The 12,818-nt window shown below is 46.0% G+C and overlaps 1 protein-coding gene across 1 annotated transcript; it reads left to right on the top strand.

The window, feature by feature from the left end:
• The first annotated feature begins 4,425 nt into the window (after positions 1-4,425).
• On the top strand, positions 4,426-12,343 carry Mrpl33 (mitochondrial ribosomal protein L33). The gene is made up of 4 exons (XM_021202271.2): positions 4,426-4,516; positions 5,108-5,126; positions 6,880-6,986; positions 12,084-12,343. Exons 1-4 carry the CDS (start codon positions 4,495-4,497, stop codon positions 12,131-12,133), a joined length of 198 nt encoding a protein of 65 aa, XP_021057930.1. The 5' UTR covers positions 4,426-4,494; the 3' UTR covers positions 12,134-12,343.
• The last annotated feature ends 475 nt before the right edge of the window (positions 12,344-12,818 follow it).

Below are 12,818 nucleotides of genomic sequence, written 5' to 3'. Positions count from 1 at the left end.
TTTTGGCAGGACAGCCATTTTGACTATGTTAGTCCTGCCAATCCATGAGCATGGGACATCTTTCCATCTTCTGAGATCTTCTTCAAAATGCAGATTGTGATTACAGAAGTCAGCATGGAGTCTGAAATCTGCATTGCTAGATAGTTCTCAAATGCTGCTTCTGCTTCTGCTTCTGCTACTGCTTCTGGCACTGGGGGGAGGTGGAGGCAGGAAAATCAGTTTAGAGATCTCTCCTGGAAAGCATTTAGAAGAACTGAGCATTCGGAAGAACTCAGCACATACACAATGTGCCAAGTCAGGCATCCAGGAGGAACGCAGCAAGAACTGTATAAAAAGCAGCAGACACGGTGGTGTGCATTTGTAAACCCTGTGCTGTGCAGTAGGAGACAGGCAGATCCCTAGGGCTTGGTGGCCAGCCAATGTAGCCTACTTGGAGAACTCTGTACAAAAACAAAAACAAAAACAAGAACAACAAAAACAATCAAAGAAAACAAAACCCCTGAAACAAGACAAAACAAAAACAAAATACAAAACCAACAACAACATCCTCCCCCCCCAAACAAAACTAAACAAAACAAAATTAAGCCCTGTCAAACTGGAATTATGAGATGTCTCTGTAGGCAAAGGCATTTGTAATTCCACTACTCCTTGGCAGAGACAGGAGGATCTCTGTGAGTTGAAGGCCAGTTTGGCCTCCATAGAAAACTCCAAGGCAACCAAATATACCTAGTGAGATCCTATCTAAAAAAAAACAAACAACCAACCATCCAACCATCCAACCAACCATCCATCCAACCAACCAACCAACCAACCAACCAACCAACCAACCAACCATCCAACCATCCAACTATCCAACCAACCGACCAACCATTAAACCAACCAACCATCCATCCAACCAACCAACCAACCATACAATCATAAAACCATCCATCCAACCAACCAACCAACCATCCATCCAACCAACCATCCAACCAACCAACCAACCAACCATCCAACCAACCAACCATCCATCCAACCAACCAACCAACCAACCAACCAACCAACCATCCAACCAACCAACCATCCAACCAACCAACCAAGCAACCATCCAACCAACTAACCATCCAACCAACTAACCATCCAACCATCCATCCATCCAACCAACCAACAATTCAATCATCCAACCAACCATCCAACCAACTAACCTAAACCAACCAACCAACTAACCAACCAACCATCCAACCAACCAACCATCCAACCAACCATCCAACCAACCATCCAACCAACCAACCATCCAACCAGTTAATCAATCAACAAATAAAGCCAACCAACCAACTAAACTAACATCAGACACCAAAAGAGAAAAAACAAAATGAACAAACAAAACAGCCACCAAAAACCCCACACTTCCTCCCCTCAAAAAAATGTGAGATTTCGGGAGTCTCTGGCTGGTGAAAGGGGGAGTCAGCTCGCTCTGTGCTGTTCTTTCCCACCCACGGTCTCTGGGGCAGCTGCCCTGCAGTCCAGCTTCCCACCCAGTGCAGGAACGCCTGTCTCTGGCCAGTCTGCACCTTTTGCCTCCTCCAGCTGGGTTTCAGCCCATTTCCTCCTAACCCCCACCCCCTTTCAGATGCTTTACTTTATCACCTACAGTTTTCTCCCATTCCTTGCCCACCAATCAGGCCTAATGTGTTGACTTTCCCAAGCCTGCTCCTGTCAGGGCCTTTCCAGCAGAGTGTGAAATATGTGGGCAGGTAGAGTGTTGTCAGCAGGGCCTCCATTAATCTTTCTGGTAGCAACTAAGCTTCCTGGTTTGGGTCTTCGGTCTTGGGTGTCTGTTAAGTGTCCTAGAGCCTTCTGGAATGTAGGTGTGCACCTTTCTCTTTGGTTATTGCTCAAGACTTCCTCATTTATTTCAAGTTGGCCACGTTCTCCACTCCTCCGCTTACCCCAGAGGAAGCAGATACCGTGCAAAACGAATTCCATGGCCACACCTGCAACGCAGGGCCTACTAGTCAACCCAGAAGTCATGGATCCCACTTAGTAAGGTTCAATTTTCCCTTTACCTCAGACTCACTAGGGCAATGGTTCTCAACTCCCATCGGGGGCCAAATATCAGATATCCTGTATATCAGATATTTACATTATAATTCTTAACAGTAGCAAAACTACAGTTGTGAAGTAGCAATAAAATATTTTTATGACTGGGGCTCACCACAACATTAGGCACTGTCTGAAAGGATCCCAACATTATGAAGTTTGAGAACCTCTGCTCTGAGGGAATTTTGCCTGGCTTGAACTTGTGCAGATCTTGTGCTTTCTGTCACAGTCTCTGCAAGAAGGGGAAGTAGGCACCAAGTCCCACCTCCAACCAAGAAGCTCTTGGCAACTGTTAGCTTCTGGGAAACAGAATATCCATTTTCTTTCATAGAGTGGCCCTGGGCATATCAACCACAGCCCAGGGCAGACCTCCTGGCCAGCACAAAATGGACTCCATGGTTCTGTTTTGGGGTGGGGGAAGGCCAGTGATTAAAGCACTGCAGAGAGGCCTACTGACTGCTTTGAGGGGGCAGTGAGAGAAGTGTGGGGTGAGATGGGGGCATACAGGTCAGGAAATGCTTTCTAATGGTATTGACCTGTAGTAGACCTCATGGGGCTGAGTCATGATGGCAGGGTAGGATGATGGGGGCATGTTAACTGCCAACCCAAGCATGCCTATTCCAAAGAGACTGAAACCAGGGCATGAGCCCAGCTTTCAGTCTTATTCTCCAAGGTGTTCTTTGCTCTAATACTAAGTTGTTGAGACTTGATTTTGAAATTGCCTTGGTCTGTGTGGAGGCAACTGAGCAAGTACCATCACTTTGCGGAAAACTCAATCTTCTCCTGTGGGGTCTCCCTTCTACCAGTACCCATGTTCCCTGGTCTGAGGGATAGGCTAGGGAGCTAACACCACTGATCTTGTGGACAAGAACAACAGCTTTATGCCCCGACTGAGTCAGGCAGGGCACATGTGTGACAATGGGCCGGGTGGTGCTGTCAGGGACCTCCCAGCATAGAGAGGTCCAAATCCCATCACTAAGTGTGTGTCTACCAACACGAGGCAGGTGCTCTGTGTAACCCAGGACGAGGTGTGGGTTCTCCCTCCCTCCATCTACTCTCTGGGTGGAGATCCGGGTTAAACAGTGGTGTCCTCTCTTCCCTCCCCCACTCTAGCTTCCACAAAGGCTGTACTTGTTCTCCTTACCAACTAACTGCACCTTTCCTTTCTGGCTGCCTTTGCTGCTCTGCCCTTTATAAGGCATAGAGGGCTAAGTTCAGGTGCAAAGAAAAACCAAATCTGGAATTACATCTGTATTAGTAACATCTTAATCAAGTCACCAGCTGTCAACACTGTGTTAGGTATAAATAACAGGTAGATGTACCTAGCGGGAGGAGAGAGTAATTCCCACCTTCACACCCCATTCAAGCATTCAAGAGGAATGGTGTCTCTTTTGTGTTCCTGTGTTATATGTGTGTACATGGGAACTGGCACACGTGAACATACGTGCATGTTTGGAGGATAGGTCAATGTTGCTTTCTCTCCACCCTATTTAATTCTTTTTTTTTTTTTTTTTTGAGATAGGGTCTTTACTGAACCTGGAACTCTTTGATTTAGCTAGATTAGTACTAAGTACATGCCTGCCATATTTGAAAGTGTAAAAATACGACCTCTCGATTTTGAAGACTTTGGTTTCAAGACCTAGGCTTTCCACTAATAACTGTAGCAGCCTTGGTCAAGATAATTATTCTTATCCTTGGATTCCTCACATGGAAATGGAAATACAGTATTGTTGGGAAGATCACTTAAGACAACAACAACAACAACAACAACAACAACAACAGGCCAGAGAGGATTGCTTAGCCATTATGAATACTTGTTGCTCTTGTAGGAACCAGGGTTTGCTTCCCAGTACCCACATGGTGGCTCACAACTATCATAACACTCTGGTTCCAGATTTTAAGCATGCTGCTGAACTTCTCAGGTACCAGGCACACAAGTGGTGCACAAATATACAAGCAAGCAAAACACACAAATATAAAAATAAATTATAATACAGGGAGAGTTATTACAAAGACACACATTAAGCAAAACAACAGCAAAAATAATAAAATCTTGATTATTAATTGGGAGATGAAGTTACCAGTGGAGTTAGGACTTCTTGCACAGGCATAAAAATATTGCTGGGCAAATGGTAGATCAGTGTCTATTGGGAAAGGCTACATGTTTTGGAGCCAGGCAGATCTGGGTTTTGTGATATTTGGCAGTATTACCTGTATGGAGGTGGGGGGGGTGTCCTTCCCATAATACCACAAAATTCACTACCCATAAATCACCGAGTCAGAGACTGCCTGAACTTCAGGGGAGGGCGTGGCTTCTGTCCACTTCCTGAGCCTTCTACCGGAACCGGCGCACGCCCCGGAAGCAGTCGTTCAGCTCCTTAGGCCGGTCTGGGTGAAAATAGGGGGACGGACGCCATGCTGCTTTCCGCCGTCTCTTGTAAGTCGGTCTGAGGCGGCGGCAGGGCCTGCGGCGTGGAGCCGAGGCGGTGACCCGCAGGTCCCGAGGTGGAGCCCGGCGGGGTGGAGGACCTGGCGCGGCGGCTGCCACCCCGCGGCGCGCCTCCGGGTCTGGAGGGAAGGCGGCGGGGGCCCCGTCGCCCTCTGCAGGGGTGGCCCGAGAAGGTCTACTGGCCGCCGTGTATTACCCCGCCGCCTGGCTCCTAGCTGACGTCCTGATTAGAGTTAACACCTCAGGCGACTTTGCTGCAGCCTGTAAAGTTCAAACAAGAGCTTTGTCTTAGTACAAATATTTACACCATAGAAGGGTGGGAATAGAGCAGGTACTGTGAAGAACGATGCTAAGATGACAGACAGCTGTTCATTTTACCAAAACCCAAAACAGCAACCAAAACATTCAAACTTGTGTGCGCTCGACACACCGATAGCCAGGAAAAAGTTATTTTAGTGTAAGTGGGGTATACTTTTAAAGTGTTTTTGGTTACTACTAATGTTGATAAGCACTTGGAGTAAAAAAAAAAAATAACAAACTTATCTTTTTTCTTTCTTCCAATCTTTACACACACACAAGTTGCCAAGAGCAAGTCAAAGTAAGTAAAGGTTTTTGTTTTATTGGTCCAATGTTTGGGTTTGATCTCCCAAGAGTTGATTTGGGGTTATTTATTTGGTTAATTATTTTGTTGATGTGAACACCTTGGGGAAAAAGTCCTTTGATGGTGCCACCATTCAACAGTTCTATCCCAGGTTGCAGATATGTCAGCTGAGGATGCATCTGATATACCCACACCACAGGCCATGTAGCTTAGAAGCTCTGCTACCACTTTCCTTTGTGGCTGGCAGGAAGCAGAGGTGCCCATTACTAACTGGGGAGAGAGCACAGTGGGGAATCTGGCCTCTTGCAAAGCACTGCATTTGTACTGAGGTAAGCTGAGGGTGTAGGTTGAGGACCGCGGTCTCTCTTCTGTCCCAGGGAGAATTCAGCCTTTGTGTAAAGGGACTCTGCTTCTTGTCTCGCCTCAGAATCTAGTAGTTCATTGCTTTGCTCCTAAAGCAAGCATCAGGTGATCTGTTTGGCTCTACCACCAGAGCCATTTGCCTGGAGTCTTCTGCAGGAATCTACAGATGAGCTCTGATTCGATGGAAACCTGGAGCCTGTTTATGGAAGTCAGTCCAAGCACTAGAAAGGTTGCAGAGCTAAGCGTTAGGCAGCTGGAACCGACAGCTAGACCTGTGCCTTGCCATGTGCCAGTTCATCTGTTCCATAATTTCAGCCCGAGGAGGCACAGACTTAGTTTTATGCTTCTTGTAGGGCTCCTCACAGAGTAAATACCCCATAGACTTGTTGAATCGCTGTGACTGAATGGATAATTATGTTAATTACATAACCCCCTCCCCTGTCCAGTACTGGGATTGAACCTAGCTAGGCTCATGCTGGGCATAGCTCTCTCCCTGAATTCTGTTCAGCCTCATTTGTTTTTCTAAGTTTTCAGACAAGGCCTCAATATGTTACCCAGGCTGGCCTTGAACTTGTGAACTTCCTGCTCCAGCCTCCTAAGTGGTTAGGATTATTGGCCTGCACCACCAGACCTGTCATTGTTGCCTCTTTTGTTCCATCAACAAATACTCTAGTCTTCAAGGGCATTGTTTGAGGAGTAATGTGGCCTTCCTGGCTTTATTTTGTTTTGAGACAGGATCTCAGTCTGTGGTCCAGGTTGATCTTCAAGGTAATCCTCCTGTCTCAGCCTTCAGAGTGCTGAAATTATAGATGTGAGCCTCCATGCCTGATTGTAATGTGGTTTCAAGTGCTTCAGATGTGAAATGGCATGAGGAATGGCTTATGTGGGGAGGCAAAGATGACACACACACATGAGAGTGACAGCACAGGTATTCAGAGGTCAGAGAGATAAAGCATACGTTTGCTGGTTTGGATGACTAAATGAGATACGAAGGTGCCCAGGGCCTGTGCATCAGTGATGTAAAACTTGAGATCTCTTTATTTTTGTCCCTTCTTGCGATCAGCTCTCCTGAGGCAGTCATCTTCAGGGTTGTCTTACTGGCTAGCTGCGACTACCGTCACCCTGTATCTTTTCCCACCAGATGTCTGCTCCTCATGAGAGATGCCCTCAGAGGCTGGTTCTCTGATTTGGCAAGGTTGTCACAGAGTCACTGTAGGTGACCTTGGGATTCAGAGCTGTTGAAATAGTTTAATGGGAAATGTAGACTGTCGTGGCACGGATCATTCTTAGGGCCACTATGACTCCATAGCAAAGTGTGCTGTGTGTTCTTGGCAGCCTACCTAATTAATGTGTTTTGAGCTTGTGACAGTGCATTTTTTGATCTTAGAACTATTCTGGTAAAACTGGTGAGCCAAGCCGGGACAGGTTTCTCCTTCAACCACAAGAGAAGCCGACTCCGAGAGAAGCTGACCCTTCTGCACTATGATCCAATAGGTAAGGCTCAGAGAAGTGACATCACGGCAGCTCATGGTCTCAGGACCTCTGTCTCCTTTCTAAATGAATGTCTCTGGGGATTCTATGGCCCCCTTGGAATCGTGACATTCACTTAGTGATATGTGCTCAAAGTTACTCTGGTGCTAGCTAGCTGCTATGCCAGGTGTGGGTACGCCAGGACACAAGAGCTTTGAGAGGGAGGGACGATGTGACATGGTGGTAAGTAAGTGCTCAGAGCAAACCCATCGGGACACTGGGAGATGGACTTGAGCTGGGGTAGCCAGGCAGAGGCTCTAAGAAGGGTTTGTTATGTGAAGGCAGGAATTCAGCTATCTGAAGAATAGGCAGTCATCTGCCGAACAGTGCCAAGTCACAGGGTTCAGGTATGAGTTAGGCAAATAGAGAGCATTCGATGGTACATTGGGATAGGACATTTGGTTTTCTATCATGATATCTACCAAAAATGCCATAATAAATGGTAACTTTTAAGTTTGTCCAAGAGACAGACAGACTTGGGAACCTGGTGACCTGAGTGCCATCACTGTGGTCTACATAGTAGGAGAGAGTAATGGCCTGCAGGTTGTTCTCTGACCCACACACGTGTGCCTCTCCCGCATATACTCACAGTAAGTAAATACAGCAGACTGAACAGAGACAGGTTCCAGAGGCTAGGTCTACTCACAAACCCAGACAGTGTTGGTGGAGATCCACCCTTTCCTAAAATTTGTGGACTTGGCAAGATAAGCTGTTGGGTGTTTTATTTTAGAGTTTTGGGCTTTAGTTTTTCTGCCCACTTTAGTTGCCTCCTAGTAAGATAAAGGCTGTATTAGCATGAAGAGGCATTAAAAAATCTCAAGCTCGCCAGGCGGTGGTGGCGCATGCCTTTGATCCCAGCACTTGGGAGGCAGAGGCAGGCGGATTTCTGAGTTCGAGGCCAGCCTGGTCTACAGAGTGAGTTCCAGGACAGCCAGGTTGTCAGTCTCGTGACACTGGGAAAGAATGCGCCATGAGCGTCTTAGATCACAAGCTCGGATGGTGGCTTCCTGTACACAGCTAGGTTTTCCAGTAAGAAATGTTGGTAGCAAATGTTTTTTTTGAAGCAGAGAATGTCCTGTGGTTGGTGATGCCTGCTTCCTTCTGTTCTGTGGGATGCCCCATAGACTTGCTGTGAAGATGATGAAGTTTGCCTTGGGGCTGGCCTTGCTCAGGGTTCCAGAGAGTCTGGCCCATTCCCACCATTTTACTGCAGTGAGTAGCATTAGTTGGAGGATAATGTTAGTCTCTTATGAAGCAAATCAGGGATGAAACACAGAAGGGGTCCTGACAGATTGCTCCGAGGCTACAACCGGCTACGTCTGTATGTAGTCTCCGTTTTATTTGTGTGTTTTGCCTGCATGTCTGCATGTGCACCTGTGTTGCTTGTGTTGCCCATGAGAAGCTATGGATGGTTGTGAACCACTGTGTGGATGTGGGAAGTTGAATCTGGGTCCCCTGAACAGGTACTCTTAGTCCTTGAGGCATCTCTTCAGCCCCACCTCTGTCTTCAAACTTGTTTTCCTCATAGAAAACTAGATGCCAAGGAGGAAGGATTAAAGGCTGAGGCATAAGAGTATTAAATCTTGTTTATCATAAAGAGAACAAAAACCTGTCAGTTTTAATTCTGTGGATCACTAAACAAGGCAATACAGACTTTAATTGGAACAGAATAGATTTAGGTTAGCTGTAGGGAAAGAACTTGACAGATTCATTCTTCTATGAATTAAACAGCAAATATTTTGACTGAAAATTACATTATGTTTAGTGTTGTGGATAGCAGTGTGTCATTTCAGCTCAGCTCATATGAGTGCTCACAGTTTATCTGGCAACAGCTTTGAGGGAATGGCCGTCTTCACACCAGGAGAGGAACAGAGGAGAGGGGCTCAGGGCTGATGCATAGTGGAACCATACACCTTCCTCCCCTCGGCTGGGCTTTGAACCCAGAAACATAAGCACCCTTTAATATTGAGCCACATCCCCAGCTCCCTGGGGTCAGGGTTAGAACCTAGCCCTTCTGGCTACTTCTAGTACTTGGGGCCAATTTTATGTTCTTGATATTAGCTTTTTGTTTTTTAATACATTTTAAATTGAAATCTAATTATGTCACCTTGCCTCCACCCTCCGGTCTGTCTCAGCCACTCTCCATTGACCACCTCTGATGCCCTCTCCAAGCTGATAGCCTCTTTTCTCTGATTATTGTCATGTGTGTAGGTATGTATGTGTACACCAGGGCTGACTGCTCTGCGTTATCCCTGAGAGAGGCTAGCTCTCCCTGCCGTCATGAGCTGTGTGTAGGTCTTGGTCTAGATGAGCCCCCCATGTCAGCGTGCCCACTGACACTTCTGTTTTCTGTTCCCGTCTTGTTACTAGGACAGACTTTTCCTCAGGCCTCTTGGTATTCTGGATTTTAAAATCATTCTGCCCCCTCTTCCTTGATGTTCCTTGAACCACAGATGTAGGAGCTGTGTTGTTGGGAGCTGTATTGGTTGGGACTGGGCTCTCATGATCTGTTAATGTCTGTATTGTGTCCAGTTGTGGTTTTCTGTGATGATCTCCATTTGCTGTAAGTGAAGCTTCTTTGATGAGGGATGGTGGCTACACTCGTCCAGGAAAAGTGGCTTGAGTACTTCCTAATACTTGTTTAAAATTGGAACCTTGGCTGGGATATGGCTCAGTGGTTGAGTATTTATTTTTGGTTCTTTTGGGTTTTTTTTGGGGGGGGGGGTAGGGTTTCTCTGTGTAGTCCTGGCTGTCCTGGAATTCACTCTACAGAGCCAGACCAGGCTGGCCTTGAACTCAGAGATCAGCCTGCTTCTGCCTCCCAAGTGCTGGGAGAGTATTTATTTTATGTGTATAAAGTTGTAAGTCAATCCCTAGAACTGCCAAGCTGCCCCACACTACTCCCCAGACAGACAAACCAGATAAAAGCCCTGATAGAACTGTCTGGATCGTCTTCCTCTAGTCAGCATTCGGAGCGCCACTGTCTGCCTCCTAGCTCTTCGTATGCACTTTGTTTTTCAGTACTGGGATCAAACCTGGTGCTTGGCACACAGTGGGCAGGTGCTATCTGCCGCTGTAGCCCGAGCTCTGTTCAGTTTCAGTAAATCTCAAAGTTGCTGTTCTTGAGGGACCACGCTTTGACTTCTCTGCGAAGTCTGACTTTTTTCTCTTTTCTTTTCATTTTGCCTCAGGTCTCACTGTGATCTTGGCTTGCTTGGGACTCACAGAGACCCACCTGCCTTCGTCTCCCATGCCTGCCAGTTTTTATTGGTGTGTGTGTGTGTGTGTGTGTGTGTGTGTGTGTGTGTGTGTCTTGGGGCCAGAGTGGTACCATGTGGCCATGAACTTGAAATCCTCCTGCTTCTGCCTTCTGAGTGCTAGGGTTACAAACATTTGCCACTACATTTGGTCTGATTTCTAGGTTCGTAAGAGCTTTATTGGGTTTTCTCATGCTCATCTTATGATTTACTGGTGTATGAAATCCTGGTGTTTCCTTATAAATTCTGCAGTGCCTGTCACAGTTCTTTATACTAGATTCTTAATTAAAGGGATTAATGCAGAGGATAGAAGTATTTTAATGCATAAAGTCTTGTTCTGTTTGTTGTTCTGTTTTGGGATAGGGTCTCTAGCCTGGAGCTTGAGACGTAGACCAGTCTGGCCTCGCACACATGGAGGTCCACTTTCCTCTGCCTCCCAAGCACTGGGATTGAAGGTGTGTGCAGGCTGACCAGCTTAAAGCCTTACTCTAATAACCAGAGATTCTGGACGTGGTCATTAAATTATTCCTGATTGCCTCTTAGTGAATGAAAACATTCTCTCATGTCTTATGTAATTCCAAGTATGTGAAAAATACCCCTTATATAGTGACACATTTCTCTGGAGTGGTTAATGGTTCTTAAATTCTCATGAATTCCACCTAGAGAATTTTTAAGAAATTGTTAAATTCCTGCTGCTGAACTGGAAGTAGGATGGAGGTGAGAAATGCAGAGTATTTAATGTTTTTTCTTTCATTATTTATTAGTAAGGGTGAATTGGCTGGGGTCTGTGTAACACAAGTGTGCCTGGTGCTTCCAGAGGATGTCAAATTCCCTGGGACTTGAGTTGTAGGTGCTGTGAACCAAACCTGGGTCTTTTTGAAAGGCAACCAGTGCTCTTAACTAGCCATCTTTTCAGCCCCATATATTTTAAATAAGCTTCTTAGCTAATTAATTCTTAATCATGGCTTGGAAATTTAATGTGGGGTGTATCCATTTTCATTGTAGAAGAGAAAACAAAGCTGAAGTGTGTACAGTCAGGGACAGTGAGGAGCTCTGAGGTCACACAGTCCTTTGGCCTCCCAGCTTCCCTTTGGGTGTCTTGTTTTTGTGGCAAGGAAGAACCCGGTCATGTGGAATGTATGTATGTGTGTGTGTGTGTGTGTGTGTGTGTGTGTGTGTGTGCGCGCGCGCGTGTGTATGTTGGCTGGAGGCTGATGGCAGATAATAGGGCACTCGGCTCTATGCAAGTCTCCTTTTGCATCTGCCTGCTCCACTCTGTTGCCAAGGCAGTAGCTTTTTCAGTAAATCTATAATACTGAAGTTTTCCTATGCTACCTCATTGTCAATCTGCACCATTCCTGTTTGGGTGTGAAGCCATCTCTAGACAGTGGAGGTTCTGTGCTTTGCTTCCCTTCTGACAGCTGTTCCTCTGTGACTGTGTAGCTCTCGATGCCACTCTGGAGCCCAGTGCCCAGCTGGTTCTTGTGTACCCATCATGAGATTGGATCCAAGTCAATGTTTGCCATGTTTGCCTCAGTATCTCACACTGGTAGAAGTAATGACTTTGTAGCATGTCAAGGATATTTCTGATTGGCTGGTGACCCCTCCCTTGGCTTCTTACCCATTTCTTTTTGTCTTCTCTGGCCTGTGAGATAGAGAGGCTGGGTTTGCAAATCCACTCATCCTCACATTAAATGGAAAAAATGAGGAAAGAGGCTAGAGGGCTCAGGGTATAATATATATTTTAATAAAAATGATGATGGTTCCTATTTTTCTCCTACAACCCCTTTTTCTTGCTTCACAGTGAACAAAAAAGTTCTCTTTGTGGAACAGAAAAAAATACGTTCCCTCTGAGTAGTGGATTGAAAATGAATTTGATTCATAAATGAGAAGATCGAGGGTGAGGCCCCGTCCTGAACTCTGCAGTCTTCAGACAAGGAAACTGCGGCATGGCCTCGGGGGATGTGAAGGGACAGTGCCGAAAGAGTTCTTCACAGAGACCACATATTTATCTCTCTGGATGCTTTATAGGCCTTAATAAAAATAAAATATCGAAATAGCCTGTACTCTTGTCTCTTAGAGGTATTCTTTCTGTCATATGAAGTGTAAAAAACCAACCACCTAACCAAGAAATAACTGATTTACATAAGGCAAGCCATTTCCATAGTGTGGCTTGAGCACGAGTCCCTCGGCTGCTCCTCGTGCGCCATAGGACAGTGCTCCAAACAGTGCTAAAGAATCTGCGCTTATGGTGACAGGATAGCAGGCAGCGGGAACGAAAGGTTTGTGTGTGTGTGTGTGTGTGTGTCCTTAGGAACAGTGCCAGTGGTCCATATTCTCTCTTTTTTAAAAAAATATTTATTATATATAAATACACTGTAGCTGTCTTCAGACACATCAGAAGAGGGCATCAGCTCTCATTACAGATGGTTGTGAGCCACCATGTGATTGCTGGGATTTGACCTTTGGAAGAGCAGTTAGTGCTCTTAACCACGGAGCCATCTTTCCAGCCCTGGTCCATATTCTTTTTTTTTTTTTT

The sequence above is a fragment of the Mus pahari genome, chromosome 7, assembly GCF_900095145.1.
Source record: "Mus pahari chromosome 7, PAHARI_EIJ_v1.1, whole genome shotgun sequence".
NCBI lineage: Eukaryota > Metazoa > Chordata > Mammalia > Rodentia > Muridae > Mus > Mus pahari.
This window is presented reverse-complemented; position numbering and strand designations above follow the sequence as displayed.